The sequence below is a fragment of the Eschrichtius robustus genome, chromosome 10 (assembly GCF_028021215.1).
Source record: "Eschrichtius robustus isolate mEscRob2 chromosome 10, mEscRob2.pri, whole genome shotgun sequence".
In the NCBI taxonomy this organism is placed as follows: Eukaryota; Metazoa; Chordata; class Mammalia; order Artiodactyla; family Eschrichtiidae; genus Eschrichtius; species Eschrichtius robustus.
The window spans coordinates 11,083,423-11,108,363 of record NC_090833.1 but is presented as its reverse complement, the minus strand read 5'-3'; the positions used below and the strand labels follow the sequence as shown (position 1 = coordinate 11,108,363).

Below are 24,941 nucleotides of genomic sequence, written 5' to 3'. Positions count from 1 at the left end.
AAGACTCCGAGGCGTGGCTGGATGGCTGGGGTCACTGCCCGGCTGAGCCGCTGCCCCCACCGCTGCGTGTGCGTGGAACGGGAAGGGAGCTGGAACGCAGCCTCTGCTGTCTGCCGGCTCCTGCCTCTGGGCAGTCACCCTTCTTGGCAGGGAGCGGTCCCGAGGCTCCAACTCCAGCTTTTCTCCTCCAAGATCCAGCCAGCCCTGGGGCTGCTCTTTGGATCAGAGAGGAAGGAGGGAGATGGTGGGTCAGACACACCTGGATGCAAGTCACACTTCTGCCTGTTGCTCACCGTGTCTCCTTGGCTTGTCACTTTGCACTGGGGCCTCAGTTTTCTCACTGCAAAGCAAGGGGTAATTTCAGTTCCTGTCTCTGGGGGAGTTTTCATGATCCCGTGAGGTAAGCATGTACATAACAGGCATTCAGCAGTTGGTGGCTGTTATCGTATTGATAATTCATGACACTGTGGGGCGAGGACTGCAGCTTGGTGGCACCTGTGACACTCAGGAGCACCTCGCCACGCTGGGACACATTGGAAATCACTCAGCCCAGAACTGCCCTCCCCAGGGAGTTCATCCCTTCCATGCTTTGCTTGGTCATTCATTGATCCCACAGATCCAGGCACTGTCCTAAGACGCATAATGAACAAAAGAGACAAAATGGAGCTGGCACTCCTGTGGGGAGACCAACCGGAAACAAGAAATGGGGAAAGTACGTTCAGTGTCACTGGTCCAGGTGTTAGAGACAGATGACCAGGGGCTGTGATGTAGGGGCCTTGGTGTCCCCAGTCTGCCTCGTGGAGTGAGGCTCCCCGAAGTCTCTTAACTCCCTGGGAAGGTTGTTGTTGTTGGGGATTTAACATGCTGCCTGTTGTTCAAGGTCCCAACTCTCCCAGGGGGCCCGAGATGGCTTCTTTGGGTTGCTTTGCCTCCAGTGTCTTTGAGAAAGTGGTTTTCCCCATTAGGAGGTGGGAGTTTTTCTCAGGCTCCCCCAGGACTCTCAACCACTCCCTCTCAGGGCTGCTGGCCCCCGGGGCCACCCCAGGCAGGCCCTGGCCATGTTTTATGGCACTGACTCCCCTCAGTGACCCTGTGATGCAGGTTCTATTAGTCCCATTTTACAGACGAGGGAAGGGAGGCTGAGTCCTTTGTCCAATGGCACACGGTGGGTCTGTGGCTGAGCCAGGATTTGAACCCAGGCCTTTGGCTCTCAGAGCACACGCCCTAAACCAGTCTGCTCTAGTGTGAATGGCCTACTATGTGTCTGGGTGATGCTGGGGACTATGGGAGGGTGTGCTGAGAACAGAAAGACCATCAGTGCTCCAAGTGGCCTGGGAAGTGACCATTTCCCAGTGAGCTGGGATTGCATTTACTCCTTGCTCCAGGGCTGGGAGGTGGGTGGGGTTCGCCCTGTGTTAGGGATGAGGAGGCCGAGGCCCAGAGGAGTTGCATGGCTTGCCAAGGTCACACAGCCCCGGGCAGCCTGACTGCATGTCCACTTGCTCTGCCTGTCATTTGCCTTGGCTATGTCCGTCCCAGCTTCGGCCTCCACCCACATTTTGCATTTGGACACAATGAAGCCCCCAAAACAATTCAGCAGCTTGACCCCCAACTGGGGGGAGGGCTGAGCCCTTTGGGTCATTGTGGAAACAGACGCCCCTTCTGCAATGAAGTTGCTTTTGAGATGCCACTGATTCTCAGGGCAGGAGAAGCCAGGAGAGATGGCGGTGTGTTATGAGGGCCTGGGGGTGTGACTTGGGGGAAGAGAGCTGTGTCAGGGATTCCTCCTGGGAGTGATGAAAGGGCCATAGGGTTTTATGGCATCTGGGACAAACAAGCCTTTTAAAAGAAAATGTTCCCAAAGCTGTCCCATCCCACCATTGGCAAACAGTCCTTAAACGGCAAAGAAACATCCGTGTTCTGTGTTCACAAAATGGTGAGCTGGCGTTCAGGCCCATTTATTTAAACCCGGAGTCGACGAGGCTAAAGACTTCAGCTCTGAGTGGCAGCTCGCCGCCTCGCTGCAGCAAGGGAGCGTAATCTTCAGGGTTTTCTTCCCATTTACGGGTTTTTGAGTTGTTGTATATTTGTAAAATGAAGCTTCTGCTGGCAAAAGCAGGTTTTAGAGAGTGCGGCAGCTCTTTCAAGACCTAATAAGGCCCCAAAGGAGGGTGTGTTCTGGCAACACTTTCCTCCAATTCCGGCTCGCTTCGTACACTTTGGGCACCAGGTACCATTCGTCTTGCTTCCCATTAATGGAATTACCGCCATCACTTGTGCGCGACAACATGGGCCCTTAGGAACTGCCTTGGGGACAGAGGCAGGAGCAGCCGCCAAGCAGTTTTGCTTAGAGGGGAAAGGAAAGAAAAAGAGAGAGAAACCAAACTCTTACAAATGGATGGTTCCTTGGGTCCTAAGAAACTGGGCCAAGGAGGAAGGGGGCAGCAGGCCACACCGGGGCACCTCTCGGAGGAGAGTGGACGGGACCTGGATGGGTCCTACCCCCAACGCATAAGGAAAGGGCTTGTCAGCCTGAACTCACACCTTGAGTTCAGAGGAAGGGAAGGAGGGGGACCCAGCATTTATGGGGTCGTCACGTATGCCTGACCCTGTGCCAGCCACTTTGGGTATGTCATGGGGAGTGGGGGTCATTGGCTCCGTTTTCAGATGAAACAGAAGCTCAGAGAATCCAGAAACTTGCTTCAGATCATATATTTCATACGTGGTAGCTCTGGGGGTTGTTCATTTTCCTGGGCCGCCCTCTGGAGAACAGCAGTGCCCCTCCGAGAGGTGATAGGAAGTAACGGAGCGAGGACTCCGAGTCCAGATGCCCGTCACCAGCCTGCCCCTGCTTCAGCCCCTGATTCCGCATGACTGAGCCAGCATCTAGGGGTCTTTGCTGTTATACAATGATGCTGGCTGAGGGCAGTGCTGAACACTGTCTGATGGTGGGAGTTCAGGCATCTGGGCCCCTGAGAATGGAGGAGGGAAGTGGGGAGGGACTTTCTTTACTCACTCTGCCTAACGTCCTTTGTGCCCCTTGGCAACAGGGATGGCAATAATTGTCACCTCCAGTGCCAGTTCTGATAGATTGGTAATGGCTGCCTGAGAGGGCGTGTTGAGAAGGCTTTGGGATTGATTAGCAATGTCTGCTGTGTTCACAAGAATGAAGAGAGGAGGTCTGAGAGGGACCAGACTCAAGTTAATACAATTCTTAACCTGAGCTCTGACCCCAGGGTCGTCGTTCTCATTATGAGTTAGTTGTGTGCTTCATCACATTGTAAACTTGGGGAGGGCGAGACTATGTGCCTGGCACACGCTGGGAATTCCACAGATACCGGAAGGAAGAATAGATGAAGGCTCTGCTATCTCTGAAAGAACTGTTAATTGGGATTCTCTTATAGTGAATGTTTTTAAAAACACATATTTAAACTTCTAGGGGTGAGATTTAGGTGCCCACATATTTAAACCAAGGCTCTCCCCTCCATGTCACTAATTTGCTGGCTGCCTTTGAATAAATAACCTTTCCAAGCCTCAGTTTGTTCATCTTTGAAATGAAGTTCCTCATGGGACGGTGGTGAGGAGTGGCCAAGGAGGTAACAATCAGGGAACACAGAGCCCATAGGTGGGCAGATTGGCATTCAGAAATGTCCAGTCCAGCTGCACCCCTTCTCCACCAGACAGGCCCCATCCCTCTGCTGTGCTGAACTCGAGGCTCTCTTGGCCTATAATGCCTTTCTTCTTGCTTCTCAAACCTCACCACCTCCTGGAGTCTCCTCTGATCTCAGGACACTACGTAGGACTCTGCTTTGAGCCCCACAGCCCCCAGTGCTTACCCTCTTGGCGTGCCCCTATCCCTTGGGCCCACTGATGAGTCAGTCCCCTGGACTTGGAGCCTCTCCAGGGCTGGGACAAGCCTACTTTCCTCTGTGGTCCCAAGGCCCAGCCCAGGGCCTGGCCCCGTGAAGGCCTTGGTGACAGTGATGAGGGGTAAGGAGTGATGCACCCTCAGTTTGCTCCTCAGGCGTCGTTATCATGGAGACAGCTGAAACTCGGAGACTTAGACACTGTGTCCAAAGCCCAGGCCTCTGTTGGGGGCAAATGGGTTGGCTGGAGGGATAGAACCTGTTCCAGGGGGAGGAATATCATGACTCACACACCTTATGGGCCTGCTACAGGTGATTCCTTAAGGGTTTGATCCTATGGGCGATGGGCGTTTGGAAGGGTCTTGAGTTGGGGAGTGGCTCCCTGAAGCACATGCGTGGCTTGTGTGGAGGCTGGGGGTGGCGGTGTGGGAGGGCGCTGCAGGTGTTAGGGTGGATGAGAGGGGATGGGGGCTGGCCTGGGTGAGTGGGGGAGAGATGGGCAGCCTGGAGCAGAGATGAGGAGGGGCCCAGTGTCGGCAGTCTGGGCTCCTACCTGGAGACACTTGTGTCAGGGAGCAAAGTCGAGGCTGCAGGTTGAAAGAATATTCCGCTGTGGCTTAAACTGCTTCGGGACCTCCGGAGTGATTCCTGATGGGCCCGTCTCAGTGTCCTCATCAGTAAAGAAGGGGTGATGAGCTCTTTGCCCTTTGACTTGATGCCTGGATTTGGGGTGGGGGTGGAGATAGAGTGAGGCCAAGGCGCATAGGGTCAGACTAAGAGTGAGGGGGGAACGAGAAGAATCAGGAAGCAGCAAGGAATTCCTGCAAGAGACTGAAGGGACTGTTGACTCCCAGTGGCTCATTGTGAGCAGGGGGCTTGCGTGTGGCTGGGGTGTGTTCAGAGGGGAAAGGCCTGGCTGGGGTGGAGGCTCCATGCCCCGTGCCCGGTGCCTCCTCCACAAATGCCAGCTCTTTTCTCTTAACGGTATGGAATTATTTATATAGAATTATCAGCTATCATTTTTAAACAACTCCTCCTCCTACTGCTATTATTTCCTTTTTAACAGAGCATCCATCAGGGGTTTACATGTGCTATCATCTTCTAGTTTTCACCTTTACATGGCTTCATTTTATAAGTGAACTCAAGGCCCAGAGAGGTGAAGTGGCTTATCCAAGATCACACAGCAAGGATTTGAACCCCGATCTGTCTCCCCTGGAAGCACCTGAGGATCAGTAGGGGTTAGCCAGGTGGGGGGAGGGGGGAGCTAGGTGGAGGGCACAGGAAGTGCAGGGGCCAGAGGTGTGAAGCAGTGGGTTGCAGGAAGCAGTAAGAGGCTCTGTGGAGCTGATGTGGTGGATGACCGGTGTCAGCTGGGATTGGGGTCAGGAGTAAGGAGGCCTTGGTTGCTGCGCTCTAGAGTGATGACTATCTGGAAGCCTTGAAGGTTGATAAGGGAGGGTGGTGTGGTCAGGATGGCATTTTTGGTGGCATTTGTGGCAAACGGTTTGGTGTTACGGAGGGTGTTCAGTCCGGGAGGCTGGTGTGGTTGTCGGTGTGGACTCCCCAGAACCTCTCAGCTGCCTAAGGCTGAAATTCCACCCAAAAAGAACCTTTGGCTTTCTCCCACCCACCGCCCCAGCCCTTCGTCAGCTGGGTGTCGGGGTGGGAGGCCCCTCACCTCCACATCCTCAGCCTCTCTCACAGCTTTCTTGTGAAAAACAAGGCCGGCGCCTACCAACTTGCTGGGGACAATGTGCGAATAAATGATAAAATATGTAAAGCTCACAGCAGCCGCTTTGCGAAGGGAAAAAAAAAGTGCCAGGGATGTGTTATTTTCCCTAAATCTGAATCTCTGCGTGTTTTTTTTCTTGGGATGAGAAGCCGGAGTTAATGGGAGTGCATCCGCCCGGGGAATACATTTATTTTCCCCGATTTCCAGGCAGTCTCATTAATCTGCAAGAGCCCCGGTTTTCTAACTCGCTTCCTGGGGAGCCCATTGTATTGTCACCATGACTGAATTCCGATTCTCGCCTTATCGATTGATTGATTGATTGGTTGGTTGGTCCGGAGGAGCCAGAAGGGAAGCTGTTCAGACGAGCAGCTCTGAGCTTTAATGTTTGTCTGTGGCACGTTGTTGCGGAGTGTTGGGGGGAGCGGGCTGGGGCCAGAGGTTCCCCCGGCCTACCCGGTCATTGGCCTGTCTTACATCTGCTGTGTGGCACGCAGCGAGGGGCTCACAGCGTCAGGTTTGGTGTGAGGCCGTGTTATGGGGTCAGTGGCACCCAGAGGGTGAGCCGGCTCTTCCCAGGATCTGTCTGGGCGTCGTTTCCCACAGAGGGTGAGCCTAGCTTAGCCCAGGAGCCCCTTTGTGCCCCCTCTCAGAGCCAGGTAATGCCAGGGTGGTTCTAGAGGAGACGGGTCTGCCCACCAACAAGGGGCTGGGCCGCACCCCTCCCACCCTGGCCCCCCACAGGGTCCAGCACCCACTTGGGATGCAACCCAGACGTTTTAGAATGGATGAATGAGGGCGAGCGGACTAATGTGCCAGATACTGTCTGGGTGACTTGACATACCTGGGTGAGGTCTCATTTCATCATCACCAGAACCCATTTTTCTGCCGGGGAGACTGAGACTCAGAGAGGTGAGGATCGTGGCCAAGACACCCAGCAAAGAAGGCGCGGGGCTGGTCTTCACACGCATCTGACCCTCCACGCCGGTTAGAGCGCCGTCCCCTCTACTTAGCCTTTCCCTCCTGATGCCAAGCTCCCCTAGGGCTGCACCCGGCTGCCCAGACCAGGTCCACACTCCCCCTTCCCTTGGTGCAGGTGGAGGCGGGGCAGGTGGGCCTCCTGTGTGCCAGGCACACCCTAGGCACTTTGCTTCCACGATCTTATTGAACATGTCAAGCAAGCTTTTTAGGGAGGGCTCCCCGTTTTCAGATCATGAAAAGTGAGGCTCAGAGAGGTGATGAAAGTTGGCCAAGATTTCCTAGCAAATAGGCGAAGGACCCCAGATTTAAATTCAGGGAGGACATTCACCTGCTGGAACAGTCTTGCTGGTGGAGAACGGGTAGTTTTTGTGGGCTGGCTGGGGGCGTGATGATTTAGAAGGCTAGACTTTTTCAGTGGTCTAGCCTGGGGCATGATATCAGAGGCTTTCCCACCAAGAAAGAGCAGGGAGTCCAGCAGGGTCAGGTGGGGCTGGTGGGGCCTCTCTTGGCCCCCCGGGAAACGTGGGGCAGTAAGGCCCCCAAAGCACCCCAGTCCTTAGACAGCCTGCTCCAGCCCTTCTCTTTCTGGCTTCAGTTGCCCCACCTGTGCAGCGGGAGGAAGGGAGGACCCCACTTATCTGTTGAGTGCTGATTATTTGCTAAGCAATTTGCTGCACCATCTGATTTCATTGTCCCAGCGACCCCGTGAAGCCTTATTTGTACCCGCCGGCCCACTCCTCAGCTGCATTTCCCCCGTAGCACTTATTGTGTCAGCAATGACCGTGTCTGTTTGCTGCCATGTCTGGATCCACCTCTTGACCACACACCTCTGGAGGGACAAGGCCCTCTCTGCCTTGTGCCACAGACAGTGCTTGGCTCCACGAGCCTCTCAAGAAAAGCCTGGCAGATGATGACGGAATAAAGGAACCTCGTTTTCTTGGAAAGGAAACAGAGGCCCACAAGAGCACAGCTCTGTGCCCTCAGTCACCCACCGGGGCAGGATGGAGCCCCTGCCCATCCGGGGCCAGCTGGGGCCTCTCTCGCTGACCGGCCTTCAGCCTGGAATTCCAGGTGCGCCTGGGTCCCCGCAGGTTCATGCCGCCCAAAGAAACTTCCAGTCCGTGCCTGTGGCTTTGGATCAGCTCAGAAAAAGCGTGTCCTATGACTGCTCAAGGAATCTGGGCATTTAGCCCAGAAAAGAGTGTGTTTCCTGGCTTCCTGAGAACTGGGGCCCACCCTGCCCCTGGCCTGGGCGTGCAGAAGGGGAGGGAGGGAGAGATGGACTCCAGCCCTGGAAGGCGAGGGCGTCCGGCCTTATCATCTGAGGTTCTTGAGACTGTCCCGGCGAGGCCACCCCGGCACGGCCAGGCCAGAGTTCCCCCAGTGCTGGGGCATCTCTGAGATGGGATTAGCGCTCTCGAGTTACTGGAAAAGAAACATTCCTTGAACTCAGACAGCTTTTTAATCCCCGGCAGCTCTGCCGGCACACCTCACTGGTCACCACGAGGCAGACGTGGGTTCAGCGGTCACGGAGCACAGGGTGACTGGCTTCCATTGGGTCATCAGGCCGCCGGGGCCAGATGTTTCGAAAGCTCCTCCCCACAGCGCCAGGCATCTGGCCTCTCCCTCCAAGGCCGGGCGTGGGTTTACGAGGTGTCTTTGAAGAGGGCTGGAGTCATGCGGACCGTGATGTCTGCTCGTTGCATAATTTCACAATTTGATTTTCTTTTCACAAGAAGGGCCAGTGCTTCTCTCTCCCTCTCCCTCCTCCTTTTCCTTTTTGTTTTCTTTTCCTCTTGATCCTCCCTCATTGACTGGCCTGGAATGCCTCCCTCCAGCTGGGAGAGCACCCAGTCCTCAGAGGGGATTAACTGGAATTACCCACAGGTTAACTGGAATATACTTGTCAAGTTTCTGAGATGGAGAAAACCTCCTTTTTGTACTCAGAGGAGAGTGGAGGAGGCTAGCCTCCCTTCTCCTCGGCGAGGATTGAAAAAAGTCACCCAGCAGGGCACAGTGGCTGGAGTTTGGTTCCCAAACTGTGTGACATTCTCGCTGATCCATGGTGACATGAGAAAACTTAAGGACAGGCCTGGCATCAGCTACTTTCTTATGTCGGGTGTCCTTCTTTTATGCAGGATGGTGATCACAGATAGAAATTTTATTTAGATGTCAGAAAATGTTGGCAACCTTATGTCTGTCTTCAGAATTTGGGGGACGCTTTACAGGCCTGTGAAATCCCCAGACCTGGGAACCACTGATTTACTTCCTCTTCAGCACCCAAAACAGAAGTTGAGGCTGAGGGAGTCTTCGATAAGTCTGCAGTGCCTGGAGAACCTGGGAAACTGCGGCTGCACGTGAAAGCCAGCTGTGCTGGGGTTGGTGGGCTGGGGCGGGGGGAGTGTATTCGTTTCCTAGGGCTGCCATAACAAATCAGCACAAATGGGGTGGGCTAAAACAACAGAAATTTATTCTCTCACAGTCCTGGAGGCCAGCAGTCCAAAATCAAGGTGTTGGCAGGGTTGGTTCCTTCTGGAGGCTTTGAGGGCAAGTCTGTTCCATGCCTCACTCCTGGCTTCTGGTGGTTACCAGCAGTCCTTGGCATTCCCTGGCTTGTAGACACATCGCTGCAGTCTCTGTCTCTGTTGTCACATGGCCTTCTCCCTGTGTGTCTCTGAGTTCAAGTTTCTCTCTGCTTTAAAGATGCCAGCCATTGGATTAGGGCCACCCTAATCCTGTGTGACCTTATCTTAATTTGATTCCGTCTGCAAAGACCCTATTTCCAAATAAGGCCACATTTCCGGGTTCCAGGTAGACGTGAACTTTGTAGGGATGCTGTTCGACCTGGTACAGGGGCCTGAGGGGTGAGGAGGCAGGCCTGTCTGGATAGGGTGTAGCTGAGCCTTAGTACTTCGGAGTGTCTGCAGCCATTTGGGTTGGGTTAACTAGGGTACCCAGGGGCCCCACCAACATTCCCACAGAGGAGACGGAAGCGCACAAGGACCCCGGTCCAGGGAGGGAGAGCTGTCACCACAGCCAGGGCCGGGTCGTGTCACCCCCGCTGAATAGACTCAGAGACTCGGGAGGTGACCTGGCCAGGGTGTCGCTGACCCCAGTGTCCGTGCTCTGGGTCCTAGCCTCACTGGCCACAAGCACTTAGTCCTTCGGTGGCACCGGCCAGGGCAGCTTAGAGCCGAGAGCCTCTCCTCTCCCTGCATGAGCCGCCAGCCCTGGCTGTGCTCCCTGGGCTGGGAGAGCGGCCCCTCCCCATAATGACAGTGCCCCGCCCTTCTGGGTGGCGCCTGCCCGTGCAGCCTCTGCCTGCTTTGTGGGTAAAGGGCAGCCTGCAGGGCGGGAAGGAGGGATCCAGGCTCTTCTATTCCCCCAGGGACGCTTATCTCTTTTTGGCAAAGGCCCTGTAACCAGATGTTTCCGGGGGAGCGTCCCAGCCCGACCCCTACTGGCCCAGTGATCTTGAGCAAGCAAGTCCCAGGCCTCTCTGAGCCTCACATCTCCTCTCCCAGGTGATAGGAGTAGGGATTTCTGCCCATCTCAGGATTAGGGGATGGCTGAGTGAGTTAGAGGTTGTAACCACCTTTTATGAATCCTTCCGGTGCCTAGCACGGAGGCTGGCACACAGTTGATGCTCAATAAATACTCACCAAATAGGAGAGAGTGTCTTGGAGCCCAGAATGTAAACTTTATGGCCCTCCTGAGATAGGGCCCCAGCAGGGTCTCTTGAGAGGGAGGCTCCGTAGGCATTTCCTTCCTCCTGTCCGTGAACAGTTACCTGGGATGACCAGGGAAGGGGTGGGGAGGTCAGTGTGCATGGAGCGTAGGCGGAGGCTGGTTGCTGCTAAACTGCGACTGGGGCTTTAATTCATCACATAACCCATTGAGTAAAATCATACCTAGATTTGGTACCACAGGAGGCAGAGTGTGCAAAAGAACCCTGGAAGGGCAGTCTGGAAACCCGAGTTCTGGCCCTGGCTTTGCACCCCTTACCAGCTCTGCGTGCAGATGTTCGCTCCCTCCCCTCTGCGGACCTGAGGCCACTGCTGTCCTTAGTGCCTCTATCCCGCAGCGGATGCTGGGCTCGCTTAGCCTGCAGGCGTTTGCACGGGCTGTGCCTTCTGCCTGGAGTGGCCTCCCCTGCTCCTCCGCTCAGAGCAGCTTCCTATTAATGAGGAAACACCCCCCGCCTCCACAGGCGGGCTGCACAGAGCTTTCCCTGTGTTTCCACACCCTGGGTGTACAAAGCAGCCATCACATGGGGTTGTAGGTGTCAGCTTATGGGCCTCCTGTCTCTCTCTAAACAAGGAGCCCCACTGAGGATGGAGGCTGGTCCCAGTATGTGTTGGTCGATTCAACAAACGGTTTAATGTCCTTGGACACATCACTTCTCTGCTCTGAGCCTCAGTTTCCTGTCTTCCTGCTTTCAAGTGTAGGAAGTAGACTGGTGGATTCTTCGGGGTCTTTTCTGAGGTCTCTGGTGAGACATGAGACCTCAGATGAGTGGATTCAGGGTTTCTCCCGCTCCCAGGAATAAAACAGTGGCGTGGCAGCGACCGCACGTGTGTTTAATGATCACCTGCCATTGATGCAATGATTCGAACGCGGCGTGGGAGATTTTCTGGGTGCTCAGCTCAGCATTCCCAGTTAGTGGATTCCAGTGTCTTTGGAAAGGTGGTACTGAGGCAGCCTCCACAGGGTGATTCTAACTGCTGTTGGGCCAACCCTCCCAACCCGTCCCTCTGCAGGGATTCTTCCCATGTGTGGAGGGAAGCCCGTGTGCGTCTAGGGTCCGAGACTCCGTGTGCACCCGCCCCACAGAACTCTCCCTGTGCTTCCGTGTCTGGCTGGAGCTCCCCTTCATGATGCAGACAGCAGGCTCCACTGGGATTCATCCCCAACCCCCTGCGCTCCAGACCAGCACCAGATTTCAAACCCCACCTTTGCCGTCTCCCAGCTGTGGGAGTCGGCACCTCTCTGAGCCTCAGTCTCCCCATCTGCAAAATGGAGATAGTAACACCCACCCTTGGGAATGACCGGGTGGACCCAAACACGTGGCACAGTGCGTGGCATGGGGTGGGAGCATGTTCTCACCATGAGCGTTCCTTACTCTAGAGATCAGAGTGAAACAGATCAGCAGTCTGTTTGTTGAAGCCAAAAAATGTCCGTTGTCTGAAGAATTTTGTTTTGGAAGACAAGCCCAGGTTTTGGGTCAGAACCTTATGCCCTCAGGAATTTCATGGTTGAGCATCCAGGCAGATTTTATAAGCTTGGTGACCACCCAAGCCTTTGAGCCTTCCACGTGGATGTTCCCAGGTCAGGCTCTTCGGGAATCTCTTGCACAGCTGGGCTGCTTGTCGCGTCGGTAGCGTGATTTCCATAGAGCAGGTTCTGTCCGGCTATGAATAGATGTTTTTTTCTCTCTTTCTTGGATGCCTGAATGGCAGTCTCCCTCCTGTGGTCCCAGAGGCCGACCTGAGTGTAAAACTCCAAAATGGACATCAGAGCGGGGTCGTCCATTCCTGCTTGGACTCTCGGCTCCCAGCGAGGCTCAAAGAGGTGGGTCGTTGGCTGCCGTGACCTGGGAGTTTCCCGAGGGTCTCCCAAGCTAAAATAGTTATAAAGGCTGCTGAACAAAGTGAAGGAATCAGAGTTCACGGATAAGGTAGCAGCTCAGAGCAGCAGGCGAGTTAAGGAGGATGGTTTAGTGTCTTTAGAAACCTGCCTGCTGGCATCCAAGCCACAGATGGGCAAAGCCCCTGAGGGCAGGAAGGACTCTGGAGATACGCCTGCTGCAGGCTGGAGGGCCTTGTGGCTCAGTGGTTGGGGTGTGGGTTCTGGAGCCACGCTATCTGGCTTCAAACCCCAGCTGTGCTATATAAGGGGTAAGTAGGTTAACCTCACTTAAGTGCATTAGAGCAAGGCTTGGTACGTAGTAAATAAATCAGGGTAAACTGAGGCCCAGAGAGGGCAAGGGACTTGACTGTGGTCACCCAGCAAGTCATCAGAGCAGCCAGACAGAAACTCATGATTCCTAGTCTTGTGGACACTTCCCTCCTCCCCTGGCCTCCTCAGTCAGACTGTTTCAACTCTGCCTTCTGCAGAGGAAATCGCGTGACCCCTCAGCCCGTAAGAATTCAGACTGTACAGAATTTCGGAAACCTCTTCGGGCTGGCTGGGTGCCTTGTTGCAATTCCATTCAGCTGCTAGTTCTTTTTTCTTCCCTTTTTTCCTTTGAAAGCTCTAGAGAGTCTCCTTTTCTGTCTCCCCAAAGAGAAAAATTAACCTCTTGGCAAAGGAGTTTGAAGACTTAGGTCCCAGTTGTGTGTCCCTGAACCAACCCCCGCCCTCTTTCTGGGCCTCAGTTTCCCCATCTGTAAAATGAGAAGAATCCCCCCCCCCACCCAACGACAGGCTGGATGACCCCCCCACCTGCCAGCCTGTAATATCTTTGGGAACAAGCGAGCTGAGACGTGCCGCCCAGAGCACAGGTCTACGTTGACGGTCGGGTGAGTGCGGACTAAACTAAAGCTGGTGATGCATCCTTCTAGGAAGTGAGGTGAAACCCATCAGAAATGCTGCCCACTTCCGCCCACCTCCTAGTTTCAAAGGTTATTTGAGTCATCAGAGTTGCCAGTACTTTTCTTGCTCTCCTGTTTCAGCGAAACGCTCCTCGACCATTCTGGGCTGAGGCTGGGTGGCCAGGACTGTCTCATCTGCAGGCCCCCAAGGCGTCAGAACCGAGGGGCTTGAAGGGCACGGCAGCCACAAGCTCTGGAAGCTGCCAGCCTAGGAGATGAATCTTGCTCCCAGGCTGGTGACACCACCCCTCTCTGAGCTTCAGTCTCCTCATCTGTGAAATGGGTGGGTGAGCCCCGCCAGCAGGGTGAGATGGCAAGCCCAGAAGAGAGGGATGGGAGCCCCAGCTCACGGCCCTCTTCCTTCCTGCTTAAGAGGCCCTGGCTCTCCTGGGCTCTGGCTGGGGCTCAGGAGATGTTCATATGCCCAAGGCCTCCCTGGCTCTGGGGGGACAGAGGGACATTTGGCCAAGCCAGGAAGCCTAGAGGCAGACCCTCACCCATCAGGGCCATCAGCATCCTGAGCGCAGCCCTCTCAGCCTTCCGATGGGGAGCTGAGGGCCCAGGAGGGGAGGGACCCAGAGCAGGGAGGCTGTGGAGCCAAGACTAGAACCGAGGGTCCTAGACCCGGAGTCCTCTCACCCTGGGTTCTCCCGGCACCATCAGGGGGGCCAGCCCGGCTGGGCCTGGGAATTCAGAGATGGGTGCCATGGTGGGCCTGGAGTGGACTTGGAGCTGAGCCCTCTCTTGATAGGCCCTGGCAGGGGCCTCGGGCAAGTCATGCCCAGCCCTGAGCCCCCATTTCCTCATCTCAAAATTGGGCACCATTCCTGCTGTGCCCACCTATCACAGTTGTCATGAGGCTTCGTAAGATGGTGTGGGTAAAACTCCCTCTGCAGACAATCAAGAACTGTCCGGATGTGGAGGATTTGATATTTGTCGTCCCCTGGGGCATTTCTGTATCCCTATCACTCAGACAGTGTCTGGTACACAGTAGGTGCTCAGTAAGTGTTGCATTAGTGAATGACAATAGGTATCATTTATTAAGCACCTGCTATATATCAAGCATCACCCAGGGAACTTGCCATGAGGTGCTGGGAGTTTAGGTGTGTCACCCTTTTACAGATAAGAAACCTGAGGCTCAAAAAGTGAAGTAACTTACTTAAGTTCACACACAAGTGGTATGTGAGGAAGTCAGGATTCACACCTGACTCTTAAGCCCGTGTGTCCTTCCAGGTGCTCACGAGGGCCTGCTGGGTCACCCCCTCCCTGGGATATGCTGGTGTTTAACAAACAGGTCCCTGGGCAGAGGGGTGGCGGGGTGGGAGGGAGAGAGATTTGTACAAAGCCTTGATTTGTAGCATTTGCCAGTTTCCAGGGTGTCAGTATTCCTACCGTGCCTGATTGCAAGCAACCAACGTGATAACTGTCTCACAAAGTCCCTGAGAATTTAGCAAGCAGTCCCCGCAAGCCATTAGTCGCGGCTCCAGTGCACCTGCGCACCCCTCTGCTTTGTACAGCCCCTCCTGTGCCCAAGGAAGGCCACAGACTTAGCAGTGTCCGCTGGCCTGGGACAGCAGACTGGAACCAAGCAGATGGCTTGGGTGGGCCTACCTGTGCTTCTAGACCCCTCAACCCTCTCCCTCCAGGGCCCCTGGAGCTGCCTGGGGTCTCGGTATCACACAAAGACTCGGGGGGTGTCGTGGATGAGATGCGAAAACTGATCCGCAACACCGAGACTGGAATATTAAGGCCTGCCAGCCCCACCGTGTGCGATATTCCTGCCAGGCCCGGAGCAGAGCCCTGTAAACGCCGGGATATAATGGACAATAAAAGTCGCCGGAAAATAGTGAGTCTCCTAGGACCACTGTCATCCCTGCCACACGCTGCTTGCTGGAATCACGAGCCCTGTGATCATGAGGCACGATCGTCAGGTAAATATATAGGGTCTCTCGCCAGCCAGCACGGGCCAAGATTTATTTTATTGAGGCAGTGGGGGGAGGGGGATGGCTCAGGTTCATCGTCTTGGTAACTTTGTAAAATGCTTTGCCATCACTTCCAGCTTCTGGGAAAATGCAGCAGGAGCCAGTGTGGCCTCTCCCATCCTCCCGAAAAGGGGGAGATCCCCAGAGGCCGTGGTCCCCTCCTGCCACATTCACAGGCCCAGGGGCCTGGTTGGCCACGAGACTGGGGTCCCCTGGGGAATGAAGACCGGCCTTATTGTGACAATTGGTTCACAGAGTGGGTTGCCAGAAATATTTGTTGCAGGGATATCGCTGTTGAATGAGCACTGGTTTTTAATGGTGATAACGGTAATCATAATAGTAGCAACAGCCACACTGATTGAGCTCTTGTGTATACCTAGTCCTGATAGTCCTGAGCTGCTGGCATTCTGCCGGCGTGTCCTCCACGCGGTCCTCATAACAACCCCACGAGGTCGGTCCTACACAGCCCCCTGTTTACAGAGGAGGGAACTGCAGAGACATGGCTACAGGCCTGACCCGAGCTCCTGCGGCTGGACAGAGGCAGTGCAGGATTTGAACGTCAGACTCCAGAGCCTGTGCTGGGCTGCCTTACCTCACTTCCTGGCCCTTGGGTCCCAGATCCAGTGCCACTACCTCCCTGCAGCCCCCTTGATTGGCCCAAGGTGGAATCAATGGCCCCTACTTTGATTCTGTAACACAGTTAAGCACTTGGGTCTGGTTCCCCCACGAGGACTCAGACCTACATTTCCATCCAGGCTCTGCCTCTCTCCAGCTGGGACACCTCCAGCGAGTCACGAGACCTCACTAGCCTCACTTTCCTCATCTGTCAAATGGACGCACTGTCTGCCTTGCAGGGTCGTTTTGTAAGCACGTGAGCTGCCAACACCCCTCAAGGATCTGGCCCTGCACCTGGCCCTTAAGGGATGCTCTGCGTGTGGACCCCACTGTGTACACGTCGCCACTTCCATGGCTGTGTGTCTGGGAGCCGGGAGGCCTCTGAGCCATCCCCCCACATGGCTGCGGCTTGTTGCGAGTGGGGAGGGCAGTGTGCAGGGGGCTGGGGGGCTCACAAAATCTTCCAAGGTCAGAGAGAGTGTCCCTTAGCAATTCCAGACCCAGAAGGTCTGGTTTTCCTCCCAGACATGAGCACAGGATTAGATACAGGCTCCTGGAGCTCAGTTTCAGGGCACGCCAGCGAGTTGCAGATTCTCCATCAGCCTCATAAAAAGTGTCGGCACAATAAGAGCCCTCCCAAGACTGCAGAGCCCGACCCACCCATGTTGTAGGTGGCGAAACCAAGACCCAGAGACAGGCCATGACTTTCCCAAGGCCTTGCGGCCCTTTGAGAGTCCCAGACCCTGTGAGTCCTGAGCCACCATGCCACACGCCGCGGCTCAGAGTGGGATTCACCCTCGAGGGGTTAAAAATGGCCTCATAATTTCCCAGGCCCAACTCAGGGTCCGCGAGGATCCTGTGGGGAATATGACACAGGAAGGTCCAGGGCCACTGTGGTGCGGCCCTGGAAACTGAGATAGTGTGCTGGCCCGTAACTCTGCGTGGGGTGGCAGGACTAGATGGAGGAGACACTGTCCCCCACAGACCGAGCCACGCTGAGCCACACGGAGGTCGTGCTGGAGGCTCGCGGTGACCCAGGAGGCCCTGAGAGTCTGGGGGCTGATGGGACTGTGAGCCCGTCTGTGCCCCTCAGCACAGCTCCACCCTCTCTTCTGTGTCCCAGGTGGACAGGCGGGGAGTGACTGCAGTGCGTGTGTGCCCGCGGGCATGGAGGCTGATCGGAGCCAAGGTAAACTTCAGGAAGGTTCTTGCCATCCTGGCCCCGGAGGAAGAGGAGGGCTCCAGGAATCTGTGTTTTCCCTGGGTGCTACCATGTCCTAGATGGGAGCCCTGGAGGGAATTCCTCTCAGCAGAAAGGAGGCCGGAAGCAGAAGAAAAACAATGGTTAGGCAGAAAGTGTCCAATTTGGGGGCCTGACCGGCCCGTCTGGAGCCTCTGCTATGTGTGCAGGCTGATGCCGCCCACCTCGCCGGGTCGTGGAGGACGGTCCTCCAGGGGTGCCCCGTGAACCGGGGCCCGGGCAGGGAGTCCACCCAGGCCTGTGGACGGCTGGCCTGGGCCCAGCCGCAGTCACCCAGGGGCCGGCACCTGGCATATGCCCGACAGTTGGGCCCGGCTGGCGGGGAAGGTGTGCTGGCAGGTGGCCGAGTCCCGGTGCCAGGATCTGGCTCCGTGTGTCCTCTGGGGCCTCAGCTGCCATATGCCCTCGTCAGTGCCAGCGGTCGAGCTGCAGATGGGGCGCGGGGGGTGGTTTGCCCAGGGTGGAGCTGGCTCTCGTTCTGGAGAGGAAGGCATGTTCCGACTACGGGAGCTCTTTTCGGGGATGGAGGGCTGGGGCTGGCCTGGAGGCGTCCCTGCCTTCTCCCACATGCCCGCAGCTCCGCCAGCCTCCATGCCTTTGATCCCACTGAGTCCTCGGCTGGAATTCCCGTCCCCTCTGGTGCAAAACCTGCTTATCCTTCCGGGCCACCCCAGACTCCACCTCCTGTAAGAAGCTGTCCGTGATCTTGCCTGGGTCACGAAGTGAGGGTCTCTCAGTCCTTTTCTTGGGGACACTTTGCATGCTCTTTTCTGGCTTGTGGTTATCTTTCCTTGTGTTTCTGGGTTCTCTCCTGTGACCCCGTAAGAGCAAGGGGGTTTCCATCCATGCGATCTTGGGGTCACCAGTGGTCAGCACAGGCCCGGAACGGAGACGGCAGCTGGAAGGATGTGTAGAAGGAAGGGAAGGTGGGAACACTCAGATCCTGGATCCACAGCCTGGTGTGGGAGAGCACGGGGCCAGAATAAGGATTAATAATCAACAGTAACTCCAGTGATTGGGGCTCTAGTATGTGTCAGGCCTGGGGCTAAGCACCTTTGAGGCCCCCGATGTTATGGAGCCCTCCACAGCCCGGGGCGATGCATACTATTTGTGTCCCAGTTTTACCCGCGAGAACCCCGGGGCCCACATAGCTGGGGCGCGCCAGAGCCAGGACTTGAACCCAGGGCTGCTGCCTGCCAAGGCTCTCATCTCTTAGGCAACAGATATTTTTGGTTCAGCTCACAAAAGAGAGATTAGAAAGGGTTAAGCTTTTAAAGGGACAGCAAGAAGATTTATGATTCTTAGCGTTGGCTGGCCCCCATGGGGGTGGGTGGGAATGGAGCATTGTGGGTGAGGGAAGGACCCCTCATCCCTCCCAGGCTGGTTTGACCTCGGCGTCTGCTGTCAGCGTTCTGGGTTCTGGGGTGGGGGTGAGGGGTTGGTAGAGTCTGCAGGGCAAGTTCCTTTGCCTGACCATGTGGGTATGGGGTGGGTGTAGGAGGCCGGGTCCTGGCCAGGCACTGCCACTGCTGTGCCCATGGCCCTAGGCCAGTCTCTTGCCCTCCTGCCGCAGTTTCCTGGAAGGTAAAATGGGGGAGCAGGACTGGGCGATCCCAAGCCCCCTGGCCTCCGGCACACACGCGCGCTCTCCAAGGCTGACCCACGGCCACTGCCATCAGATTCCGGTCCCTGGTGGGCAGTGGGCTCCCTGGTGGCAGTGACAAGTTCCTTTCACCACGGAGGTGGCAGCCAGAGCTATTTTTGGAGCAGCTCATGGTGGGGGAGTTTCCTTTTGGCAGTGGCCGGGGACGGGAGTCTTGGGCAGGGCAAGTCCCATACGGAGACAGGGCTGGCCTCTCCTCCTTCACCAGCCCTGGCATGGGGAGGCCACCCAGATCCCCAGAGGTCCCGATACCGTGCTCACATCTACTTCAACCCTGAGCCGAGAGCTTCCCCGGAGCTTCTCAGGAGCCGCTTTGCAAGGTACCGGCCTTTGCCCTGCCTCTGCTGTGGCGAGCCCCTCACCCTTTCCTGCCACCTGGGGCTACTGCCTTTGCCCTTGAGGGTATGCCTAGCAAGTGACAGGGAGGCAGGCCCTGGAGACCTCCGGGGCCTGGGCTCACAGAGCACCTGACCTTGGCTGCACCTCTGCCACCGCTGCCCCCTTGACCACCCACCTGGTGGGAGCTCCAGTGGGCCAGTGCCATCAGCCTGGCATGACCTTTGTCACTGCCCAGGTTAATGGGGGGCAGTTTCACGCTGGGTGATCCCGGGCTTTGCCAGAACTCCCGAGGTTACGAGGGAAGTAGAAAAAGGAATTCTTATGTCTCCCGCGTGGGTTTTGGCTACCTGGGCCCCTTCCTGATGTCTGAGCAGTGAGTTCTCCACAGAAGTTTCTCTTGCCAGGAATAGCCACCCTTTCAAACCTTAAAAAGAGAGCAGGAGAGGAAATTAGGGGAGGCCAGGGGTTGAAGAACTTCCCCTGTGTAGAGGCCACTGGTGGGATTATGGATGTCCTCCTGGGCCCGGGGCAAGCTTTTTACAAACCCTGAGCCTCCATCTGCCTGAGGGCTGCTCTGCTGGGTTTCCCCCTTCAGCTGTTGGTTGGCAGGGCAGGAGCCGTGGTCTGAGACAGGATATGGGAGAAGAGGAATTTCTGCTCTCCCCAGGCTTCTCCCTCCTGGCTTCTGGTGTTTATGTACTGGGTCACCCTCCCTCTGCCGCCTGCTGGGGCCACAAGGAGAGTGATTTGGTCTCTGCCCTTGAGGAAATCTCCATTTGAGGGAGGAGAAAACATGTGTGCAGGCAGTGATGGCACAGAGACCAGGTCAGTGGAACCTGGGAGTAACTGACTGGAGGAGTCCAGGAAGGCTGCCTAGAGGGGGTGCCCTGGGTTGGGCCCAGAAGGAGGATCCAGGTTTGCCAGGAGGCAGTTCATTCCAGGCAAGGGAGGCAGAGCCTGCCAAGGCCTTGAGGAGAGAGCAAGTTCATTTCCCTGGAGGGCAGGGGTCCTTGGGATGGTGGACCTACCTAAGGGGTCTGAGGCTTCTCGCAGAGTGAGACCCCCCATATTCCCCCAGCTCCATAGTGGTCTCCAAGGATGTCCCCAGGCAGATGAGATTAAAACCCAGACTTTGGAGAGAGTCAGATCTGGGTTCTAACACGGGTGCACGCCGTTTACCAGCGGCAAGGGCTTGGCAAGTCACTTAGCCCCTCGGCACCTACGTTTCCTCCTCTGGAAGAGGGCAGCGCAGACCTTGCGGAGGGGTGTGCTGAGGTGCTGCGTGTCACTCCCTGGTGCAGAGCGAGTGCTCAGCAGACTTTCCTTCACCAGGTCCTGGAGCCAAAGGCCTTCCTGGCTAGAAACCAAATGCCTCATTGCTCCTTGAGCTGAGAGGTGTTTACAGCTCCTACATTTTTTCCTTCCAGAATTGGGTTTTATTACCCGAGAAGGAGAAAGCGAAAGGTGATCTGGAGCCTCCTCAATTTTAAAAAGGCTCAGGGAAGCCCTGCAGCGTGGGTGTGATGTGTTTTGAATTGCCTGGTGATCTCTGCCTGATCTGAGACCTTGGGGATCCTGAGCGTGGAGGCAGTTGTTTCTTGCTTGGGGCATCAGGAGGGTGGGGGAGCCCCCCTCCACTGACTGGGAGATTGCGGGGTGCTTGGTACCACCTGACTGCCCCTGGGTGTCCACCCTGCGGGGTCCAGCTGTTTCCTCTTTATGGATGAGGTAGGGGGCGGGACTTTCCCAGGATCCCACAAGAAGTGCTGAGCCTGATTACGACCCAGGACCCGGTCCTGACGCAGGAGGGGGACTTTGCCCCATGAGAGGTCATAGGTTCCAGGCAGAGGCTGGTGTGTGGAAGGGCCTGGAAGGTCCAGGGTGCTGTGTGGTTAGGAAGGAGAGGCCCTCACGTGCGGGGGCCTGGGGCGGGGTAGGCTTTAAGGAGGGCAGACCAGCGCCAGCTGGGACAGAGTTTGGGATGCCTTGCTCAGGCGTGTGGGCCTTTTTCTGCGAGGTTTTGGGTGGGGAGCAGCGGGTTTAGGATTTGTGTCTTGGTGGGGGGACCCTCCTTTGGTGGGCTGGAGGTCAGGGCATCAGGCAGGAGGCAGCTACAGCGACCCCCACAGAGAAGGGGCCAGGCCAGCAGAGGGCAGGGGCTCTGGGTAAGTGGAGACTTGTTTGGGGAAAGAATCAGCAGCCCTGGATGAAGACCAGGTGTGGGCTATGAGGGAGGGCGAGGCGTCCGGGGGATGAGCCTGGGTTCCTGCCGGGTTCCTGGGCAGACAGGAGACCCCGTCGCTGAGATGAAGACCCAGGGAAGGGCAGGTGAGTCTTCAGTGCCTGGAACTTTTGGTGGTTGGAATCTGGAGCTCTGGAGGGAGGCCCCAGGCTGGAGAGAGATGGGGGTGGGTGGTGGGTGAGGAGAGGGGAGCTGGAAGAAAAGGACGGGGTAGGGTGCCGGGGAGGTGAGCTGGGTGGGTGCTGCATTGCCCCTCAGCCGCTGGCCTCCGGGTTCTGCAGACCCACCCAGTGAGAGGCCCCACTGCCCTGAGGAGGGGGCTCAGGGACCTCTCTGCACAGGCTGCACCGCCCTTCCCGGGCTGTACGTGGTCCCGTGTCTCAGAGGAGCCAGGCTCCTGCTGGTCGTGGAGCTGCGGAATCTGAGTGGCAAGTGTGGCTTTGGGGAGCGGGGGGTGAGGGCGCCCAGGCCCAGTCAGGAAACCAGACACCATCTGTGGCTCATCCCCTACAGCTCCCGGGCCCCCGTGACTCTGGCCTGAGATCGAGCTGCTTCCTGTCAAGTGATGAATGGGCAACGTCTGCTTATCCCAAGACCAGAAGGGAAGGGGGGCCGGGGTGGGGGAAAGACACAGTAGCCAGAGCCACACCTCTGGGCCAGGATTCATTCATTCATTCATTCATTCACTCAGTCCCTCACTGTCCAAGGAGGTATGGACTACGGGAGTCAGGCAGACGTGGTTTCAAGGGTCAGTTCTGCCTACTGCCTGCTGTGTGACCTTGGGCCCATTGCTTAACCAGTCTGAACTTTCATTTCCTCCTCTGCACTACGTGGATTATAGCGGCCCCCGCCTAGGGTGGCTGTGAGGTGGAACGAGGCGTGCACGGCCCTTGGCGCGTGCCTGGCGCACCCACAGGGCGGGCTCCACTAGCGATGCGCTGTCATTACAGCCGGTCTGCGTGGCTGGGGCGTTCCTTACTGCCCGGGCCTCGTGTGGGGACACGAAGTCGGTGGCATCCCTTTCTCTCGTTACTCACAGGCTCCCTGGTCCGAGGAGCAGGTTCAAATGGTAGCTCTCTCCTCTGTGTGGACTGACTTTGGCAAGTCACGTTTTCCCTTGGATCCTTGGTTTCCTCATCTGCAAAAGGGGGGTGATGGCACCGCTTGGGTTTCTTGGGAGATGGCAAATTACTCAGCTCAGGGGCGGTGTTGCCGTGGATGTTGGCTGATGCTGAAGCTGGTCCGGCCTTGACCTCACCAGTGGCCAGCCTGTGAGCTGCCTGGTCTCCCGCTGAGCCTCAGAGCTCCCTCTGTGTAGGGGTGTGCTGGGCCGTACTGGTCTGTGGCACTTCTCCTCTCCCGGCTGGCTGAAGGCCCCCAGCAGTGGGCATCTATCCTAAGCTTCTGTTGCCAGGAGCCTGCTGGACAAGCAGAGATAGCCCCTGGTGCCTGCACTGGCATTGGGTCACTCGTTCCGTGTGTGTAGGAGGGTGTGAAGTCACCAGGATGGTTTCCTCCTTTGGGAAAACAATGTGTGAAGCTGTTCATTGAGCAGGAAGGACTGAAAAGGGGCCTTCCCCAGAGCAACGGCACAGGGTCTGGCGTCCAGCCGAAGCTGAGTCTCCAAGGTTGTCTTTGTGATTCTCCCTGTCAGCCTGGGAGCCACGTGGGCCTTTACCAGCCCCACCCAAACCAGGGGCAGTGGCGCCCCTACCCCAGTGGACAGACCGAGAGCATGGCTGGGCTCAAAGGCTTGTGGCCTGACCGTACACGCATACACGCACATACAACATGCAGGAAAGGGCAGGCAGACACTCGCTGCTTCCACCTCGGGGTTGGGGGGCGAGGTGAGGTGTAGACAGATACGTGCACCCACACGACCCTCTCCACTCAGGCCCCCAAACCTGCCCCAAGCTGGGTCTTTGGCCTGAGCCTTCTGGTGTCTTGGGTCGTCTTTTACTGGGAGGGTAAGGCCTCAATGAGCCACCAGCCTCCACGAAGTGTGGTATTTGGCAGGAGACAAAGAAGGGATGTGACTTTCCCCTAGAGGCAGTTTTAGAAATTGGGAAGCAAGCGCCCCAGGTGACAGTCGTGGTCAGAAAGGCCTCTTGGGAAGCCTCAGAGCCCAGCCCGGTGTGGGAGCCGATCGCTTCCAGGAAGTGCCTGGATTAAACCCAAGCCCCCACATCTCCCTGGGACACACCCCACGTTAGTAAGAGGCTTGCCGAAGGCCAGGGCGGGAGGAGCATGTCGGGGGGCTTTGCAAAGGCAGCCCCAGATCTCGTAAGTGACGAGGAGGGTATTTGCTGCAGAGCCATTCCAAAGAGGCCGTGCAGTGCAGTAGATAGAGCATGATCTGGGGGTCCAGCAGCCCCAGCTCTGTCTTTTACCAGCTGTGTGACCCTGGGCAAGTCCGTGCCCCTCTCTGAGCCCCAGTTCCCGTGTCTGTCACATGGAGACAATTTCTCCTTCACTGCCCAGGGATGGTCGGTGGTAATGACGCTGGTAGCAGCTAAAGCCTCAGAGGGCCCTTCACATGTGCCAGGCTGTGTCCTGAGGAGTTTACATCTGTTAACAGATTTAATTCTTAATGACCCTGAAAGGTAGATCTTACTGTTAGCCCCATTTTCCAGATGAGGAAACTGAGACACTGCGTGGTTAAAGGAAGCCGGGCCAGGATTTGAACCCAGGCAAGTCAAGCTCCCAAACAGACCCTCGGCCTTACCCTGGGGCTCATTCTCATCCAGTCCCCGGGTGCCTGGTAGACAGGCACATGTGTGGAACCCAGGCTGGGAAGCACACTCTGCCACCCCAGCGCCCTGGAAATGCAGGGCTCTTGCTCCCTGCAGAAGAAAGGCCCTCTTTGAGGTGGCGCTCCTTGTGGCCTGGGGCTCCGGGTCTCACATTCCACGGATTTTTGGCCCCTGACTTGGGCTTGGCAGCCTGGGCCCCATTGTTCTGCAACTTGGCAGGAGCCGCAGGCGACAGGCAGCTCCCGGAGGTGCCCTGTGCACAGAGGGGCTTTTCCCGGGCTTTTCCCTGCTCTCTGTGTCTCATCCCTCCAGATCCCTTTACCTTGGTCTTTCTGCATCTGAACCCCCTAAGAAGGAGTTTCTGGCAGGAATGTCCAGGGTAAAGGGGTTGGGTTTCTGTTGCGGTATAGACAAACAGAATGCAAATCCTCTGAAATCCAACACCCTGGAGAACCTCAAGAGGCAGTGGCTGTCTTGGACCTGGGAGGCGCATTGGAATCAGAGCTGGGTTCAGATCTGCCCTCTGTAGCCTACTCACAACACGACCTTGAGTCCCCCCTCTCTGAGCCAGATTCCCCGTCTGTAAAATGGGTCTGTCAACAGCCCAGGCTAAGTGGAAGAGATCTGGCCATTGGGCACCTCAGAGAACCTTCACTTCCTTCCTCCCTCCTCCTCCCTCTCTCCTCCCCCTTCCTTCCCCCTCTGCCTCCTTCCCCTTTGTCTGGCCCTCTCTGGCACTGGTGGGCAGGGTGTGGGGGTGGGCTGTGACTTGCAGACTCCTTTCCTGGAGCAAAGGCCCTTCCTCCTCACGGGGACGTGAGGTATAGCCGGTTCTATTAGGTTCCGGGCAGAACTGCTCTTAGGCACAGCAGTTTACCCCAGGGGCTTGGCACACCAGGCGTGTGGACAATAGTGCT

The 24,941-nt window shown here is 56.6% G+C and overlaps 1 protein-coding gene across 5 annotated transcripts in view; it reads left to right on the top strand.

Annotated features, from left to right (window-relative positions):
- Positions 1-24,941, top strand: part of NEK6 (NIMA related kinase 6) — an 85,036-nt gene that overhangs the window by 13,557 nt on the left and 46,538 nt on the right. Inside the window, exon 1 of one of the 5 annotated variants that reach the window (XM_068551991.1) lies at positions 14,538-15,100. The exons of 1 other annotated variant lie outside the window; for it this stretch is intronic. In XM_068551991.1, coding sequence (XP_068408092.1) covers positions 14,878-15,100 — 223 coding nt within the window. In that variant the 5' untranslated portion in view covers positions 14,538-14,877. Of the gene's footprint in view, positions 1-14,537; positions 15,101-16,907; positions 16,956-18,935; positions 19,011-21,013; positions 21,358-24,941 lie in introns of those variants that run through there. 3 more of the 5 variants (XM_068551990.1, XM_068551993.1, XM_068551992.1) reach the window with 3 other exon arrangements.